Source organism: Carettochelys insculpta, chromosome 2 (genome assembly GCF_033958435.1).
Source record: "Carettochelys insculpta isolate YL-2023 chromosome 2, ASM3395843v1, whole genome shotgun sequence".
Taxonomy (NCBI): domain Eukaryota; kingdom Metazoa; phylum Chordata; order Testudines; family Carettochelyidae; genus Carettochelys; species Carettochelys insculpta.
In genome coordinates this window covers 132,494,635-132,515,452 of record NC_134138.1, presented here as the reverse complement: position 1 = coordinate 132,515,452, position 20,818 = coordinate 132,494,635, and the positions used below count along the sequence as shown (strand labels likewise).

Below are 20,818 nucleotides of genomic sequence, written 5' to 3'. Positions count from 1 at the left end.
TGACCTGCAAAAATTTATCAAGCTCTTTTTTAAACCCTAATAGAGTCCTGGCCTTCACAGCCTCCTCGGGCAAGGAGTTCCACAGGTTGACTGTGCGCTGTGTGAAGAAAAATTTCCTTTTATTAGTTTTGAACCTACTACCCATCAATTTCATTTGGTGTCCCCTAGTTCTTGTATTATGGGAAAAGGTAAATAATTTTTCTATATTCACCTTCTCCACACCATTCATGATTTTATATACCTCTATCATATCGCCCCTCAATCGCCTCTTTTCCAAACTGAAAAGTCCCAGTCTCTCTAGCCTCTCCCCATATGGGACCCTTTCCAAGCCCCTAATCATCTTAGTCGCCCTTTTCTGAACCTTTTCTAATGCCAATATATCTTTTTTGAGGTGAGGAGACCACATCTGCACGCAGTACTCGAGATGTGGGCGTACCATAGTTTTATATAGGGGAAGTATGATATCTTTTGTCTTATTATCGATCCCTTTTTTAATAATTCCTAACATCCTATTTGCCTTACTAACTGCCGCTGCACACTGCGTGGATGTCTTCAGAGAACTATCCACTATAACTCCAAGATCCCTTTCCTGATCTGTCATAGCTAAATTTGACCCCATCATGTAGTACGTGTAATTTGGGTTTTTTTTTCCAACATGCATTACCTTACACTTACCCACATTAAATTTCATTTGCCATTTTGCTGCCCAATCACTCAGTTTGCTGAGATCTTTTTGTAGTTCTTCACAATCCCTTTTGCTTTTGACTGTCCTGAACAACTTGGTGTCATCTGCAAACTTTGCCACCTCACTGCTTACCTCATTTTCTAGATCATTGATGAACAAGTTGAACAGGATCGGTCCCAGGACTGAGCCCTGGGGAACACCACTAGTTACCCCCCTCCATTGTGAAAATTTACCATTTATTCCAACCCTTTGTTTTCTGTCTTTTAACCAATTCCCGATCCATGAAAGGACCTTTCCTCCTATCCCATGACCACCTAATTTACATAAAAGCCTTTGGTGTGGGACCGTGTCAAAGGCTTTCTGGAAATCTAGGTATATTATGTCCACTGGGTGCCCTTTGTCCGCATGTTTATTAACCCCTTCAAAGAATTCTAATAGATTAGACAGACACGACTTCCCTCTGCAGAAACCATGCTGACTTTTGCCCAACAATTCGTGGGCAAATTAAGATGACCTCTTAAGATTCCTTCCAGCCCTGGAATTCTGTGATTCTAAGATTATTTATCATTGTTCACATTCATCCCCATACAAGCATACAAAAAGACATGGTCTTTGACCTAAGCATCTTAGTCCAATTCAGATGCAGCTACTACAATTTAGACACAGAAATAATGCACCAGCGTATGGTCTGAACTCAAAACAAACAGGTAATGTGCAAATAAATGATCATTTAAGCAACAGAAGGCACTTACTTGGCACAAAAGTTAGGGAGGTAATTCCAAGCAACCAGCTCCACAATTTCAGATAGTGCATGGTCAGAATGGCAAAAGGATATCAAAGCACAGGAGATTAGAAAGGAGAAAAAGGAACAACCAGAGCAAGCATAAAGGAGAGCTGTGATCAGGGGAATGGAAACTGATACATGTTTCACTCTAGCGATGCACACGGTGCTTTTATAACATGCTATATATTGAAAGCATGACACTACAAGCAGCAACAATGCTAATGTGCTGAACTCAAAGGTATTTCAGTGTTCTATAAACAATATTTCAGCAGCTATGTCCAATTACAATGAAGACGCAAACACTATAAAGAAGGGTTTTTTAAGTGTCTTAAAACATTATTAAAAGAACAATGGGATGCCTGCTTTGCTCTCATGTGGGAAAAGTAATAGTGAGTTCTGAAAGTCATTCTGTGTGCTAATAAAAAGTGAGAAATGTTGCTTAATTTCATTAGCAATAAGGCTGCTCTCTTCAGTGTTGTGTATCCCAATGGGAAGCTGGGAATGTTTCTTTTTCAGTGGTTTAAAATAAATCACTTGTTTCTGCCTCTGCTAAGTTGCCAAACGTTAGATTTTTTAAATCTGTCGCTGGTCCAGTATTAAATCTTGCCAGACTTGAATCTTGGGCTGAGTTCATTCAGATAGAGTGAGGAAGCATTTCTGTCAGGTCTCTTTTTGTTTCTTTTGTTTGTTTATTAAATTAATGGTTATTTGACTGTTCACGGGGCTCAAATGATAAGAGTACAGTACTGGGAGTGATGGGGTATGGATAAGAGAAGAGGTCAAAAGTGCATGATAAATTCCAGGATAATGTGTATTTCTTAAATGGCTGTCACAGCTTCAAATGTGTATATACCACATTTATATTACTTACTTTGTCAGCAAATGAATTTTGATGATGGAACATAGAATGTCTGTGCTGTCTGATATTTACTGTTTTGCAATATGAAGTGTTGTAACAAATCAGCAATGCTTTCCTTCCACTTATCAGGAGCATGAGTGGGCTTTTCTAAAACCATTTCAGAAATACTTCTCAAGGTGTCGCTTCTATTGTTCTGTTTTCCAGTTATCACTACAAATCTCTCCAGACTGTGAAAGTGAGCAACACTATGAATATTCTGGACGGTGCTGCAAGAAGTGTGAGCCAGGTAAGTATATTCTAGTGTTCATGTATTTAGAAAATGAAAATCTTCCTTACAAAGTTAGCACTAGGATCACAAAGTCATTTTGCTATTCAATCCGTGAGTCTATTTACCCAACTCCGAGCAAAGTGTTTAAGCACATGCATAATTGTAGGCATGCACTAACCTACCAGCCTATACTTCCATCTTCAACAAAAGATACATTAGATACTTGGCTTGTTCAAGATTTTTTAGAGCTGGAGACGCAAAGTGGTATGATTCTCATTGACTGCAATGAGACTATTCACGTGCTAAAAGTTATTCAGGTGCTCAAGTGCCTTGCTCCGTTGAGCCCAGAATGAGAACAGGGATGACAATGAGCAAAAACCTTCCTAGTGCCCATAGCATCAGTAGAGAAACACACGGGTTGATTATCTTTAGAGTGCGTTATGTGATATGATATGTGACCATGGATTTATTCCTCCTTTTTCAGGAAAGTACATGTCTGCCAAATGCACTGCCACATCTGAGAGTGTGTGCCAGCCTTGTGGCCCAAACGAATATATGGATGTCTGGAATGAAGAAGACAAATGTTTATTACACAAAATCTGTGATGAGGGTGAGTTGCTCATACTGAGGCATTATGTACCTTTGAATCCAACTGCAAGGATGGGTGAGCGGATCTAGAAGACAAGTAGTCAATAGGCAGACTGCAGGCCAAATCTGGACTGCCAAAAGCTTTTGAACAGACCCCGCACTCATTTTATTTATTATTATCTTTATTCTTGTTTTTTTTTTATTTGCTGTGGGGTCTGGACCTTGACTGTACCTTGACCAAGAAATTTGGATCTTAACAACAGAAAGAAGTAATTGGTTATCCCTGGTCTAGAACCTGTGTTTTAGTTTACCCAAGCAGTGACTGACAGAGGGATTTTCAAGATTGGTGCCCAACTCCCAGTTAATTTCTATCCCTCTAGGTTGTTTTGGAAATCTCAGCCATACCTTTAGCCCACCACTAGTAAAGCTTCAGTGCAGTGCGCTAAGGCAATGCAGGTGGGCGCACAGACATGCTTTATCTTATTCTCTACCGGAATAAGTAACCAATATTAATTGAATCTATTTGGCTTCCCAGCATAAAGGCTCAATTCTGCTCCAACTGAAGTCAATAACAATGACGTCCCTTTATGATTCTAAACAGCAAAGTGTCTTATAGAACCCAGCTCTCTACCACACTTTTCAAATATTAACATAACGTCTCACAAGAATGATTTTGCATCTGACATGCAAGCAGTGTGGACACATGGGGGGTGAGGCTGGCCATCCAAAATCACATTGAAGGAGAGAGTTTGTTTTTTTTTTAACTTCCATCTGCTTTCTCTTTTAGGAAAAGGTTTAATGGAAGTGAACCCAGGAAATAGCACATTCCAGCGGCAATGCGCATGTACTTCGGGATACCACTGTAACGAAGATTGTGATTACTGTCTGCGAAATACAAAATGTGCCGCAGGGTTTGGCGTTCAGCAACCTGGTAAGATATATAGAGTTGGTATCAGGGTGATGAATGGAGGGGGGTTGGGTGGGTTCTCAGGGCAGAGTGAGAAGGAGACGTGTTGTAGGTATAGTAACTGGCATATAACCTTCACAATCTGTTCACGTTTTGAAGGTTGCCTTTCACAGAATCATATATTCCCTGGGACTGTTGTGATCTAGTCTGAGCTCCAGCATTACACAGGCCTTAGCACTTTCACAAATTAAGAAAGAGATGTGAGAATTTTTATTGTGACTAAAATTTCTTAGTTGAGGTGAATCTTGCACGTGTTATCATGAATTCTCTGATAGTCATGGGGGACTTCACTGCACTTCAAAAGTTACGGAATTTGACTCTGATTAAGTTTAGCAATTGTAACTCCAGTATTCACAGAAGTGTACCCATGTGTGTGCTCTCATTCCAATCGCAATGTTCAGGTTAAGTTGAACCAAATGAATCACGATAAATTCAGTTTTATAGCATTCGAAGATATGGGCACATTCTGAAAATTAACAGAACAGTCGTTTTGTATGTAATATAACTCAAACAACTTTGGCTTTACTTCAGATGTGAGAAGAAAACCACCTCTGAGATCAGACTAGCTATGAAATTTTAGGCTAAAAGGAGGTGAGTTGGCAGGCTTCTTTGTTTGTTTTTTTGGAAGTAGAAGTCTGAAAGGGGTCAAAGTGAGTTTTATACTGGATGTTGGTAAGAAAGGAAGGCATTGAAGTGGAGGGAACTACACAAAAAAATATACGGGACAGACTGCACAATGATTTGTTCTCCATAGTAGCTGGTATTGTGAACACCCAACATAATTATGAAGTTCTACTGTGGCTCTGCAATAGTATAAATGACTAACATAATTAATGAACTGAACTAACACAAGACTGGCAGTTAAAATGGAATTAGCTCTGAACAATGATTTGTTTGGTTTTTTTTTTTTCCACCAGAGGTGTGCCTATAGCTCCTGTAATTTCTGACTTTCATTTTGACTCTGTACAGACTTCATTGAACACGGCTTTCTGCCCTGGTTAAGTCCCCTTGCCCTTTTCAATATAACATAATGTTTTCCTCAGGAGGGCGAGATGTTCAGAAAAAATGTTATCAGCAAAATCTTCTCCAGGTCTGAGGTGACAGTACAGTTTCTCAACTATACTGTTTGGTTCCTCTCCCACAGTGCAACAAGACAAGGACACAATATGTGCACCATGCCGCTGGGGGTATTTCTCAGACATCTCCTCAGCCACCGATGAGTGTAAATCCTGGACCAAGTAAGTGCCCCTGTGTTACAACATAACTAGGGTAACAACAAAGCAGCAAGAGGGCTGGACAAATTGATTTTTCACCTGACAAATTTCAGTCTTGCTATGGGATATTCAGTGGGCTGTCAGTGAACACCTCTGGCAGTAGCGCACTGATCAGAAGCCATGCTGCTTTTGACAGAGTATCTACTATAAATTTTAGAGAGTTTGTCAGTTTGAGCAAAAACTCCTAAACCGTAAGAGCTAGGGCTGCCCAATTCAGTATACAGCTTCCTCTTATCATGACTTACGGTAACATAAAGGGTTGGTTGTGCCAGAAAAGTGGGATGTGCCTCAGATGGGATTGTTTTTCATAAAAACAAACAGGAAAGAGAATCACCTAATGAAAGCCAGTCCTCAAAACTGACATAACTGAGTGAATGATGAAAGAGACTTAACCAAGAGGAGCCAGAAAAATAGGATGAACATGGAATAGGATCACTTCTCAATAAATCTTACAGAAAACAGATAAATTGAGAAAAGTGGGGTAGTGCTCTGTTTGCCTTCGCTAAATCAATGCTTAAGGTTTGAAAACTAGAAGAAAATGTTGGACATCAAATTGACCATAGCCCTTTTTTTGTTAAAACAGAGAGAATAATAAGAACTTATAGGGATGAAGAAAAAATGCAGTGAGTGGAATTCCCAGTTTAAAGAATTACTAAAAAAAAATTAAATAGAAAAATGTTAACAATCCCTTTTATTAAGGAATCCAAACTAATTCATTTCATAAAAATAACACTATTTTTGAAAAGAATAGAATCACTTCAATAAAGCATGTCCATTTTATTTTTACTGTTTAAAAAACCAGTTGAGTTATGGACCCAACCAAAGCCAGGTAAATCTGCAGCCATTTAAATATGGGACTTCCCACATCAGAGCTTGATCTTCCCCAAGGAAAAGCAAGTGAAGGGAACTGCAACACAACTGTTGAGTTAAACCATTCCTGACCTTGGTCCAGGTCTATACATTTCTTGCTTTGGTCATGATTCAGCTCTCTCATCCCTCTCATCCTTTCCACTTCCTAGCATCTTAATGGCTTCCATCAGAGCACCTTTTCCATCGACAGGAGGTTGCTTCATGGAGGAGGAGTTCTCTGCCTCCTGTTTTGCTTTCACTTGACCTTTTCTCTCACCTTTCCTATTTCTGCTTTTTTCACTGTTAATCTCCCCAGACCCTTATTTCTCCCCCCGTTTTCATCTGTTTTGGTGTAATAAGGACCTGAACATACACAAGCTATGGTAAGAAATGGATGTTTGTTTCCTGTCACCTGACATAAATTTGGGTTATAAATACCAGCCCCTATCACATGGCAGCATCAATGTCCATTAACTCCTGTGCAGCGGGGTTGACAGCCCTCACAGGCCCTGGGACAAGGGTAGGAGGGGAGCCCCAGCTCAAGTCAAAGGCCAAAGACAGAATGGGGAGGACCTAGGGCAGTCAGCCCTTAGCGCCACTCAGACCACAGTACTAGGCTTCACTCCCTCAGAGCTGTGTGGAGCAGCAGAGTGGTGTTGCTGCAGTGTTCCAGAGGGGTCCAGAGCTCCTGCTACAGCCAAAGTAGCAGGCTGCTGCTCCAGGCCCCAGTGCAACTTCACCCTTTCTTACCCCTCCCCTCATTGATGGACCTGCTCCTGTGGCTACTGTTATACCTTATATATTTCCTCTCCTCTGAGTCATCTTGCCCTTTCTTCCTTCCGTCTCTGCAACCTCCAGTCTGTTCTGTATTTTTCCCCCCTTCTCATTGCGCTTTCGCATCTTCAGACATTATCTCATAAAAATGAAGCAGTTCAGACATGCATGGCATCATCTACGTTCCCACCACCCTCTTTTGTGTGCTGGTGGGTTTGACAGACATAAAACAATTCAGTGGTGGCATGGTGCTGGGATATGCTGCACAATTAACCAAAATATAAGAGACTTACTTTACCGCACTGGGGACCCAGCTAATGAAGGTGTTACATATTACAATATAAATTAGAAATACAAATTTGAAACTATAGAGCAAATAAGGCAGTATTGTGCAATGACCACAATAAAACGAAAGCAGATAATGCACCTTAGCTGTATGTATGCGTTCACACCATTATATAACACATGCTACTTTACATACCAAAACCCCTAATTTTAAATAATTGTTTAGATTGCAAAGATGAGCACTTGAAAGGTAGGAAATGTCAGATTTACATTTGCCTGTGTATCCCTAATTCCACTTTCCACACCACCACTCTCCGCCCCCAGTTAAGGAGGGTTTCAGAATGCACAAGAGGGCTGAATTATGGCTTCTCAGGCGAATGCAAACCTGACATTTTCCTACCTTCTCAGTTTGACTTTGCAACCTAAATAAGGCTCCTGTAATCTCATTGTTAAATTTATAATTTCCTAATTTTTAAAAAAGTAAAAATAACTAATTCTGCAATATACAACTGTAAAAATCCCTCATAGCATATGATCCGCAGCATTTGAACCCTGACCCTTGGACGTGGACTGCTGTTACTTGAGTACTGACTATGCTAGCTTGCTGCAGAAGGCTGCTATCACAGAGGGAGGATGGGCCACCGACACAGTGCACTGGGTCTAGAGTTGGTCAGAGGAAGCCTGGAGCAGTCTGACGCTCCATCTCTTCCCTGGTCCCCTAAGAGTAGAGGGCTTGTACCCCTTCCCATCACTGTGCTCCCATGTTCCCAGTGCAGTATCATCTGCTGCTATTGCAGCTGCTTTGGTGAGGCAGGGGCCTGGTGCTTCAGAATGTTCCTTTTCTTTTGGCAGGCTGACAAGAAAAATTAAGGAATATGAGCGGAGGAAGAGCCGCAGTAGCTGTTAGCATTTTATAAATCCACAAAATCTCAATATATTTTCATAGGACAAAGGAAATCTTTATGTTGAGGGCTTTGTCTGCCAAACTTCAAAGGGAAACAACAGAAGTGTTAGAGATTAATTAAAGGCTCCAAAAAGCTTTTCTAAAGGAAAGTGTTAGGAACCCTGAATGTATGTGTCATTGCCAACTCTCTGTGATCATCCAGCATTTTTTTCCTTTATTTTTGTAGCTGCACAGCTCTGGGAACTGCAGAAAGGCTTCCTGGGACCGATCGGTCAGATGCAGTTTGTGTGGAGCCTACAATATCTATACAACCACAAGATGGTATATTTCATCATACATAATTATCCATCAGAAAGTATAGGGTAGGATTTTCAGAAGGGCTCAGAGCTGGCATAACTCTGTTCCCACTGAAGCTGGCTCTAATGGGAGCAGTTAGGCCAACTCTGAGTCTTTTTGAAAAACTCCCCTGAGAATATTTTGCTGTTAAAGATTATTTTATGTATTCTGAATTGGAGCTCCTTATGAGAAATCACAACTACAGTCTATGTTCCGTACTGCATAAAGCCTTATACTTTTCCCTGAAATTACATACCAGATGAGATTATTATAATGCCCATTTACATCCACCACAGTTGCAGTTCTGACTCTTTTGCATTCCTCTCATTTTTAACTGCTAAAAGAAAAGCTACCAACTTCTGTCTGTGCAATGTTGATAGCAATGGGCAGTGTCAGTCAAAGGCAGCCCTGGGTGTTTGATGATGTGACCCCATTGCCATTTTAATCTTTAAAGCGGATGCGTTGTCCCAGGGAGTCTGTGTTTCAGTGTGCACTGAGCCATCATAATTGGAGCTGAAGGCTAAGTGTTACATGCTAGGACCTGTGTAGCTCATGGAGGCTGCTTTAAGAGCCTCTTCAGGCAAATCTAATGTAGCTCTTGGTCTGCTGGCAATTTACCCAAGAACCTTTCAGCTTAGAAAAATGTGGGCAGCTCTGCATTGGGCTGTCTTCTGAATTTAAATCTGTAGCTCTTTTTAAGATGGCATTGTAAAGTATTGGCTTGATCGGGTTCCTTGTTACTTAACGTGATGGGTTATAAAGCTATCAGATTTATTTTAGTAAGTTAGAGTAGAAAAAATGCTACTGCATTTAAGTAAGAAAAGTAAGCAAGGGTCATGTCATTGCTAATTATGAGTTGCAAACATTAATCTGTTTTTTATAATTATTTTACAGAAACAAACAAGATCTTGTATGTTCTGATTGTTCCAGTCGTCTTTGTGATATTAGCCAGCATTATCACCCTTACTGTATATTATAAAAATAAGGGAAAAGAACTGACAGGTACATTATGGCTAATGATATTTAAGAAGTCAACTAAATGTGAAATCCACATTTTTATTGGTAGAGAAATAACTGTGTGACTTGACTTTAGTGGGAATCATTAAGCTAAAATATGTGGTGTTTGGAAAATTATATGCTGTACAATTTATGTATTTTAGCTGGCACAAAGTAGGACTTTGGATTCCTTTTCTCTAGGTCATAAACTTTAGGCTTATTGCTCTGGTACCCTGTCAAATGATCTATTGTGCAGTAACTGGATTGTCAGAATTAGATCTTACCTAATGTACAGATCAGTGGAGTGCTGTTTATGTATGCAAGGCATGTATTGTGTGGCCTGCATGATTGACAGCTGTGCTTCCTCTAACTGGCAGCCTGTGGCCCAGAGTTGGTCCCCAGGACTATTCTATCCGGACTCTATAGAGGATTCCATTTTGTAAAACAAAACCGTGTCCTCTGCTCCCTGTCACCTCACACACACCATATCTATATGAGGTCACACCAAACAGAGGATGCCTTTTTTGAGTGCCTTACTAAAACAGTCACTGCATGCCACTAGTACAGTTACAAACCTGAGAATGTGATCAAGCTTATTGTTTGAACTAGGGTCAACATTTTGAAACACTATTTCCATAATAGTGGAGAAATGTGATTTTTTTTCCTCTATTTTCAGTGACATTAAATACTGTGAATATGGGGGAAATGCTTCAGCAATTGGTCTATGGATGCTGATGCACCTGCAGAAACTCATTTTCATCTCTGAGCATTAGTGGATCTGAGCAAATTGTTATTACTCCTTTTGCATTTACTTCCCCCTCCCAGGAATCCCTTTTCCCATCTGACCTTTTTCTCTTTCATTCCCTCAGCCCCTGTCCACCTGCCTGGGTGTTTTTGTGCCATTCTTCTCCTTCATAGTTTAAATAAACTTCTAAATGGTGTTTTAGAAGTTGGCTACTGCTTGCACACTAAATGCCTCATCACCCTAAATCACGAGCCATTCGCATGGGCTGGAGATAATGGCAACCCTCAAAGCAGACAAAGCATTTTAGATTCAGTGCAGGGGTTAGAGTGGAATCCTCTTAATCTGGATTTTCCTCACCCTGCAGCCTCCGTGGCCTTTCGTGCCCTTGAAGAGAAATTCCAGACTGACAGATGATATTGCTAAAGTAGCAGTAGTGCTGTCAGGGCTTTGCAGAGTCCCATGTGAGCTAGTGGCCTGCAAAACTGGAAGGAAGCACTGTCTGCAGTGCAGTGGATAGGTGTGTGCGCTTGGTACAAATGGAACAAATGAATAACCAAGACTGGGCAGTAGCTAAGTACTTGATATACGTGCTGCTTTCCTACAGACTCACAGAACCAGCGTGATATTAAAAAGCACACAGGACACAGCACAACAAAATGTCCATAAACCAGCAGCACCGAGAGGTACTGCAGACCCCGGGGCAAAGTGGGAGGGTGAGGGCTACAGTATTTGATGATCAGCTATGCCCTGGTCATGGCACCAGGCTTCTCCCCTCACAGACACTGCCATGGCAAGGCCCCTTTGAAACACCACACCCAAGGCTACTTGCCCCCTTTGCCCTCCCCCGTTAGTGAGCCTGCCATAAACTATAATTACCGTAAAGGAGCAGTCACTGTTGTAAAGCTCACGGAGTTTAAACTTTTTCCTTCAGAGATGTTCTCCATTAGTACTTCTCCCAGTTAAGCACATTGGCTATGTCTACCCTAGCCCCAGAACTTCGAAAGGGGCATAATAACGAACCTAACTGAAAGATGCTAATGAGGCACTGCCATGAATATGCAGCACCTCATTAGCATAATGGCGGACACAGCACTTTGAAAGTGCCATTTTCAATTGCATGCTGTTCGTCTACGTGGGGTCCTTTACAAAAGGACCCCACACGCTTTGAAATCCCCTTATTTCTATAACCAAATAGGAATAAGGGGATCTTGAAGTGTGCGGGGTCCTTTCAAAAAGGACCCCATGTCGACGAGCAGCGTGCAATTGAAAATGGCACTTTCGAAGTGCCATGGCTGCCGTTATGCTAATGAGGCGCTGCATATTCATGGCAGTGCCTCATTAGCATATTTCGATTAGGTTCATTATCATGTCCCTTTCAAAATTCTGGGGCTAGTGTAGACATAGCTGTCCTGCTTAAGTGGAACAGACTATTCAAAACTGCCACAGCAGTTTCAGTAGCTGCGTGCTCTTGCTTCCCCCATCCCCACATTGCTATTTGGGCCTTCACGTGACATCTTCTGAAATAGACTAACCAACTGTATGGTTGTGACTGGGTCGATATGAGGCCAGTCATTGTTTGTTGGCATGTGACCAGGACTAAAGTCCCATTGGATGTGGAACATAGTTTAACCACATTCTATTTTAGGAACTTATAGGCATTTGTTCCGTAAGAATGTATCCTATTCAAGGGGTAATGAACCAAGCTAGAAAATTGTTTTGACTCTTGAGCAGGGTCAATCAAAACAATCTGGACTGCTAGGTTTTATTTAATATACGGGATTATTGGTATATATTATTATATATTATTACTATATATTATTATATTATAACATATAATATTATAATATTATTACTAGATATTATTTGATCTGTGATTGACTTAAGAAAGCCAGCTGAACACTGTGGCTGTTATTATGTTTCCCTTACAGCAGATCTACAGCACTGGGCTAATGAAGTATGCAGCCAAATAAAAGGGACAAAGGTAAACTCTAATGTTCGAAATTTTTCACTGTTGTTGTGTTTAGCTAATTCCTTTCCTGATCCTCATGGCAGCCTCAACACTTTGTATAGACAAATGAAGCCATAGCTTTCTTCCCATTCATTCAGTAACTATTGTGCCACCCAAAGGAAGATAGCAGAAGGCGACTGGATATTATAACAAAGGATGGAGAGCTGATGGCATGCTGGCTTCAATACCTGTAGAGACAGTGAGCCAAGTCTTGCACTCAGTTACCCAAACGTAATTTCTATGAAAGTGACATGGAGGCGAAATTAACAATAGAATTAGGCCCATGGACTCATCCTTGGGTATGCCATTTGCATTCTTTCCCCACCGCTCTGCACAGCTAGATGATAAAGAACCTCCCTTTGCATTCTACATAACTGTTTATTTTTCTCCATTTTTGAATGTGGCAATTTGCATGCTGTTGTTTTTTTCAGCCCTTGTTGTCTTTTCTATGAAGTGCTCAGTTAATTATGTTAATTGTTCTAATATACAGGTTGCACCTCCAAAAACAGTCACTTTTTCATCCAGCAACATTTGTGGTCCATAGGACCACAGGTGCTCCTGGACCAGAAAGCCCAGGAGTGGAGGAGCAGGCTGCCAGATGCAGGGAGGTGGGCAGCCTGAAGCCAGAGCCCTGCAGCAGCCCACAGCAGCAAGGGGCCAAGGCCAGAGTCCCTCCATCGGCAGTGCAGGGCTGGGGCTGGAGAGAAAGCCAGAGCCCAGTGGAGGTTGAAATTGAGCTGTGGAGGGGCTGGGGACTGGAGCCCTAGGTTGCCAGAGTCAGAGCCCCACTGCAGCTGTGGGGAGTCCAGGCTGGAGCCGCAGGAGCACAGGGCTGGGGGTGGAGACTTGTGGCTGTGCCAGCTCGCTGGAGCCCTCCTGCAGTCAGTCCCAGGTTGCCCAGGACTGGGGCTGGAGCCCCACTGAAGCCTGGGGCCAATCAAAATCCCACTGCAGCCCCACAGAGTCCTAGGCTGGGGCTGGCGCTGGGGCTGGGGCTGGAGCTCCACATGTGGGGCCATCATGAATCCCACTGCAGCCCCAGGCTGAGGCTGGAGCCCTGCACATGGGGCAGACCAGAGCCCCAGGGAACAGTGCAAGGGCTGAGACTGGAGCCCCCAGCAGCATGGAGAGAGAGCCCCATAGCAGCTCCATAGCGCCAAGGCCGGAACAGCAGGGAGCCTCACAGTCGGTGGGCGAGGAGGTGGCGGGAGGGAGCCAAAGCAGGTGCTTGGGAGCCAGTGGCAGGAGACCTCCCCTGGTCTGGCAAATTCTCTCATTTAGGACCGGTCAGGTCCCAACCATGCCAGACCAGGGAGGTGCCACCTGTACTAGAGTTTTTAATCACTAGATGACCCCAAGAAAGTTCCTATAAGTGCCATTTTTGCACTCATTGTACAAAGTAGCCCAATGCCAAAATGCCTGGAATTTGTGGAACATATAAGGGCTGAATCATCTCTCACGAGGGCAACCACATCTCCCTGTCACAAATATGGGAGGGGGGGACATGAAGGGAGAGGGGCACTCCTCCCGGCTCCCCGACCCCCCGGGCGCTGGGAAGGGGGTGGCAGCCGCCGGTGCTTCCCCAGCTTCTCTGAGCCTTGGAGCCAGGAGGGAGGCGGCAGCTGCGGGTGCTCTCCCAGCTTCCTAAAGGTGCAGGGAAGTGAAGCACTAACTTTACCCTATCTTTGGAGGCCCCCCGGCTGGCTTCTTCTTCCTGTGGCCTGAGAGCACATGCTCTCCTGCCAGCAGCTGCACCTGCACACACAGCTGAGGGAAAAGATCGGCCGGTGGGGGGCCAAAAATGGGGCAATTAGCCCCTTTATAAAAATAAGTTGGGACATCTTCCTGGTGCCTGAAATAGGGGGCTGTCCTGCCCAATATGGGAGAGATGGTCACCCCCCGCACCTCAATCGAAATCAGGAGTGACTCTATTCATGTCAGAGGAATTGAAGGTGTATGTCACTGGTGTAAGTAAGAGAAGCAATCTCCCCTTTGTTAAAATGAGGAAGTGTATTGAAGGTCAAATACTTTGCTGAGGTAAATAATCACTGATACGCTGACTTCAGTGGAGTTTCACACAAAAAGAAGGATTTCCAATCTAGTATAGTATAGATCTGGGTATCAAACTTGAAAGAATAGCCCATTATTCAGAGGAAAACCTCTTGTGCTTTGAAGTGCAGCTTTGCCCTGAAAAGTGACTGTAAAAATGGCATCATAGATTTCCACATTCACTGTCTCAAAAATTGTCCAGGTCAAATGTGCTCAGTTCACAAGTAAATATGTGTTTTTAACTCTCTGCTTAGCAAGCTGACCCAGAGTTCTATAAGCCATCCTGCATTTTTCCTTTTTCATGCATCACTATCTTTAATAAAGGCTCAGCCCTCACTGCCATCTGTGCAAACCTCATTGCCTAACCAGGCTTGTAACTGATTGGACTTTTGTAATAATTTTGTCAATGAGACAAAAGGGAGAATAGACTCTATCTCACTCTTCCTTAGCTGTTTTGGCTCTGAAGAGCCAACAGAGCAATAACCAGTTGTAAACTTATTTTGGTCATTTAGAGGAGCAGATTTGACTCTGAATGCACACAAGAAGCAGACCTGTCCAGCAAGATCCTTGTCACTTATCCAAGTAGAGTTGTATTTTGCAGGTCAAAAATGCATGTGGCGCTGCTGTAAATCAGCAATTGTAATGTAAGAATATTAATTTCTCTAACTATCATTTCTACACTAAGAAAAGTAATATTCTGCTCACCTATTTATTAAACTTTTTTTTCTTTTGAATTTTATTTAGGAATCTCCCAGAGATCCACTTGTTAATACAAACATGGTGAACAGTGAGAGTCTTCATCCTTCTGAGGGAATGTATTTGCTAGCACTTGACGACTATGTTTTTTCTGAAGACATGGTTTGCCCAAATGGACACACACTCTATGGGAAAGGCAGCCCAGATACAATCCACTATGAGTTAGGAGAGAACATCCCAACACTGTCTTTAGTAACAGAGTCTGAGGAGGACCACTTCAGGCAGATTCCTATGGAAGATGAATATGTCGACAGAGCTCCGCATGCCGATGGTTTTTTACCTCTACTGAGTCAACGAGACAGTAAACCCATGTCCCCATTTTCAGAGCCCCTGGAGGTCGGGGAGAATGATAGCTTAAGTCAGTGCTTCACAGGAACTGAGAGCACGGTGGATTTAGCAGGCTGCGATAGCTTTGATCTGTCGTGCGGAATGGACTGCATCCGTGCATCCTCAGACAAATACCTACAGAAATCGTTCCATTGCACCTGTCATGTGAAGGAGGCCGAGAGAAAGGACACAGATCGCTTCCCAGTGAACAACGGCCTGGGCTGTGGGGTTTCATTGAGGGAATCTCCTAGAAAAAGGAGAGAACCCGTTGGTGCAGCAGTTGACTATTCCGCAGTTTCAACGGAAAATGGACTTTATCCACAATGCACCTGTGGCTTGGACATTCCTTCTGCAGGTCAGAGTACCTTAGCGAATAATCCTGGCATTGAAGATATTCCCTCCGAAGGTACTGACACAAAGCACCAGAAAACAAACAGAAGCACTGCAGGGGCAAACTGTAGCACTTCAGACCTCCCACAAGCATTGGGTAAGCAACTCCTTTAGGAGGCTGATTATCCTTCATACTTTCCCAGGATTGTTTTACTTTGAATCCTAGTGAAGGATATGGTTTGGGGAAAGGAGAGATGAATAAATTGAAGCTTTTTTTCATTTATTTGTCTTGCAGCTACTTTGAATGACCGGGATAAAAAAGCCAAGACGTTTGTTTTCTATTGGATTCTGGAAATGGTCTAGACCCAATGAGGTTTCATGCTGGTGCCAGTGGTTATTCTCCACCCAGCAACAAAACCTCCATCCTCTGGCTCCCACTGCAGAGCCCAGACAGTTTATGTTGTTGTCTAACTTTTTAGATGGTGGAACAAAATGAATTTATTGCACTTTTGTCTCTAATTATGATGTTCTCAGTTATACGCCAATCAGAAGAATGAAGTTTACAGTTAAATATCATTGTAACTGACAGACAGGCCTAGTTTTTGTTTCTTTAACTTTCTTTTCAACACATTCAAATTAATTTTTAAATAGTTTAATATACACTCTTGTTCTGCCCACAATCTGACTTTTCTGTCTTCTCACTTCTGGAGCCCAGTTATTTAGCATATTTTTTAAAAATATCCCTATGATAAAAGTTAAAAAAAAAAAAAAAGAAAAACAAAGAAAAGGAATGGAATGACTTAGGGCTAACACCTGTCCAACCAGAGGGGCCGACAGGTGCTGTGGGCTCTGGGGCAAGGTGGGGCGGGGGGCCTGGCTCCATGCCCCAGAAGAGTCAGAGCTAAGGTAGAGGGCCTGAGACAGTCCGCCCTCAGCATCACCCAGATTGCAGCACTGGGCCCTGACCCCAACTCCCTCATTGCCCCAGCACAGCAAAGGGTCCTAGAGCGCTGGCCACTGCCGAAGTAACAGTGGCAGCGGCCAGAGCTCCAGGTCCTTTTGAAACACTGAGCCTGAGGGCAACTGGCTCCTTTGCTCTCCTGTCAGTGGGTCTGTGTCCCCCAGTAGCACCTCCTTTGTGAACTGATTACTTAAGAGCCATTACAATTTCTTCTCTCAAACTTCTCTTCAATACCCCCAGCTAGGGTGACTAGCCAGAAAAATTGGGGTGTGGAGGGAGGGGAGCAAGGGTAATAGACACCTATATAAGATAGCCCCAAATATCAGGACTGTCCTTTCTGAAACCAGGACATCTGGTCACACTACCTACTTCTGTTACAATGACTAGAATAAATCATCTGTTTATGATGGCTGTAGGAACAGATGTTGTTTCGTTGATCCATTTAGAACTGTTTTCATGTGGGCAGGAATGTGCACAGAAACTGCACATATGTATATTTCTGTCTTCCCACATTTCATGCATCACTAGTACTTTTAGACTGTAATCTCTTCAGGGCAGCAACCCTGCCTTTAATACATGCTTATACGGTGTCTGACAGAATGGGACTTTGGTCTTGATTAACGCCTCTGGGTACTATAGTTACACAAGTATTAATAATAAGCACTCACTCGTCTATAAATGCATATTATACCTTAGAGTAGTATCCTGGAAGAATTCAGGTCAGCCTATCAAAGCCCAAATGTGGTAGGTAATGTGTCAGAGACCTGAAAAAAATCTTATCCATGTAGGAGACTTAGAATACTGCAGAATTCATTCCTCTCTCATTAGTGATTCATTCTGTTGCACATGATTTGTGTGGAATGTAGGTGCCTTTGGGGCAAAAATGAGGGGCCTCCAAGATATGCCTAGAGGTCGAGTCCTTTTTGACACTGGCGGAATGTTACCCTTCTCCTTCAATCCTACAGTGGAATAAAGAGAGTGATTGAGGGGCAGGGGGACAGAGGAGATTAGGGCCTGAGGAACAGGGGAAAGGGGAAGTTTGAACTGACACATGCTTGGAAGCATGTCTAATGTGGTGTGATTTTAATTCTGTCTGTGCAGTTTTGATTGCATAAGCACCACAGGGTGCCTTCACATACTACAGTGCCCCCTGGTGAAACCTGAGCACGCCCACCGTGTTGCTTCTTTACTATGAGTGGCATACGGGTGCTGATGTGGCCTTTCACAGGGACAGCCCATTTTTTTAATTAATCAATTAATAGGAATCATTTTTAGTTAATCAACCAACTCTAGGTGCACTGTTCATGTGTTGTTTTTCCACTTTCAGAATGTCAGTGTCCTGACGGGAATATCTGTGAGTGCATGTGACCTGAAATAGGGCTTAGTAAACGGTTCCATTCTGAGTCATGCTTAAGAACTGGCTGTGGGTGTATAGGGGCATTAATCCTCTGTGAAGTGCTAGGACAGAAAAAGGCACACAGCACACATTTTTAACTTGTTCTTACCATAGGCTGACATGCCACCAGAACCATTTAGGTTAGTGAGCAGGAACAGAGCCAGCATCTTCCTGGTAGGGAGGGCTGAGGTGGGAGAGACCAAAAATTGCAGGGCTGCCCTGTCCTTCCTGTGGGTGCTTGCACGTTTTTTTTAACATGTCATTTTTAAGCTTGTCTTTTATTTATGTTATTCTCAAAAGGAGAATACAGGCAGATGAGTTTTAGACTACCATTCTGTCAGCTCATTGATGCAATATTTATTCACAGAAATCAATTGGAAAAAATAATCTAATAAATAAATAAGCTAATGACACTAAGGCTACGTCTACACATGCCCCAAACTTCGAAATGCATATTCAGCGCTTCATTAGCATGCGGGCTGCCGCGGCGCTTCAAAATTGACGTGCCTTGCCGCCACGCGGCTCGTCCCGACGGGGCTCCTTTTCGAAAGGACCCTGCCTGCTTCGAAGTCCCCTTATTCCCATCTGCTCAATTTCGAAGTGCCGCGGCCACCCACATGCTAATGAAGCGCTGAATATGTATTTCAGCGCTTCGTTAGTAAACTTTGAAATGGCCATTTGCATGGCAATTTTGAAGTCTGGGGCTAGTGTAGACACGGCATATCACCATTGTGACACAGAACTGCCTTGAAAAGCCAGAGTGGGTGGCAGGGGCAGAGGGAGGGGGATTAGGCTGCAAATTTGTGTTGAAATGATGGAAATTTGAAGCCTAATATTTTCACAGCATTCACTCTGGAGTGACTCAAAAATTAGCAATGTGATTCAGAGTCTGTTATTTCTAAGCTCAAATCCAGTCCAAGTCAGTTGCAACCGACAGTTATTACCATCTGAAAGCTTGTGCAAACTGAGTTTTGGCCACCTTTTCATTCAGCAGGTAATAGTAAAAAGCTCCTGTTATATTGACCTCCAGCACCTGGCAGTCTCGGTAGAGAAAACCAAAGAGCTAAATGGTTGTAGAGAGTAATATATCTACTTATTCCTGCAGAGTAGGCACATAAGTCCAGGTTTTATGCACATTTGGCAAGGTAAAGTAAATTCCTTTCACTACCACTTTGGCAAAAGAAGATTTCAGTAACGACCTCTTCTATTAACCTGGCACATTTACCAAGCAATTAAGGATCCCATATCACATTCCGCTAAGCATTAACTGACTTTTTATTTTCAGCAATGAAGGGTCCTGTGGCACCTTACAGACTAACAGAAAAGTTTTGAGCATGAGCTTTCGTGAGCACAGACTCACTTCATCAGATGCTGGTCTTGGAAATCTGCAGGGCCAGGTATAAATAAGCCAGAGCAAGGGTGGGGATAACAAGGTTAGCTCAGTCAGCAAGGGTGAGGCTTACTACCAGCAGTTGATCTGGAGGTGTGAACACCAAGGGAGGGGAAGCTGCTTCTGTATTTAGCCAGCCATTCGCAGTCTTTGTTTAAGCCTGAGCTGAGGGTGTCGAATTTGCAGATGAATTGTAGCTCAGAAATTTCTCTTTGGAGTCTGGTCCTGAAATTTCTTTGCTGTAGGATAACTACTTTTAAGTCTGATACTGTGTGGCCTGGGAGATTGAAGTGCTCTCCTACGGGTTTTTGTGTATTGCCATTTCTGATATTTGATTTGTGTGCGTTTATTCTTTTATGTAGAGACTGTCCTGTTTGTCCGATGTATATAGCAGAGGGGCATTTCTGGCACATGATGGCATAAATTATATTAGTAGATGTGCAGCTGAATGAACCCACGATGGTGTGGCTGATCTGGTTAGGAAAAAGAGTTACAGAGCTCAGCCATCAGATGCGCTGTGGCATCATCAGGGATACTGTTCCGGACAGCATTTATTCCAAAAATTATTTTTTTTATTTTCACATACCTTTTCTAAAATTGCTGCTCTACCGTACATTAGTAAATATATATGCACATTTTTGGCTGTAGCCAACATTATGAACACTCCAAGGGTTATTACTTTGTCCACAAAGCCAGCATTTGTGAGATCAGAAACATGTTGATGGCAGAGGATTGCGACAACTGGATTGGAACTTCACCAGAGCAGCAGTGTGGGCAGGAAATCAGTGCATAAAGAAGAGAACTTTGTACATTATGATAATAATAGGGAAAAAATCACACGCCTAGTATGGCTGTTTTTGGTCAAAGTAACTAATATTACTAAAGTGAGCATTTTTAAAAAAGAAATCCATGTGCTCATGTATGAGTTCAGTATCATTTATTGTAACTCAGTAATGGCATGCAAATGTTGCTCTGGGCTAGGCCATGCTCTGTCAAGGCCAATTGTAAGTGGTTTCCTCGTTAATGTTAACAAATAACTGTATTCACAGGAGGCTATCAAATCTGCTGATTGCAAGGTATTGAAAAGGCCAATAAAACATGATGAATTTCCAATAATCTCTAGGCACTTTCCATAAAAACGGATTAAATATTCTGTAATCAGAAGAATACATTTTAGAGCGAGCATGTGCATGCACTAATAATACTCATGAAAAACAGTTTTTATTTTTGTATTTTTTGAACTTAGGGAAAGTTAATTCTTCTCAGCTTTTCTCAGAATTTTTGTAT

General features: G+C 42.6%; 1 protein-coding gene across 2 annotated transcripts in view; it reads left to right on the top strand.

The window, feature by feature from the left end:
• TNFRSF11A (TNF receptor superfamily member 11a) overlaps positions 1-20,818 on the top strand; it is a 49,988-nt gene that overhangs the window by 24,204 nt on the left and 4,966 nt on the right. For both annotated transcript variants that reach the window (XM_074985940.1, XM_074985939.1), the window contains exons 2-9: positions 2,533-2,614; positions 3,081-3,206; positions 3,972-4,115; positions 5,296-5,389; positions 8,464-8,558; positions 9,468-9,575; positions 12,243-12,295; positions 15,116-15,941. In XM_074985940.1, the coding sequence (XP_074842041.1) occupies positions 2,533-2,614; positions 3,081-3,206; positions 3,972-4,115; positions 5,296-5,389; positions 8,464-8,558; positions 9,468-9,575; positions 12,243-12,295; positions 15,116-15,941 (1,528 nt within the window). The remainder of the gene's footprint in view (positions 1-2,532; positions 2,615-3,080; positions 3,207-3,971; positions 4,116-5,295; positions 5,390-8,463; positions 8,559-9,467; positions 9,576-12,242; positions 12,296-15,115; positions 15,942-20,818) is intronic.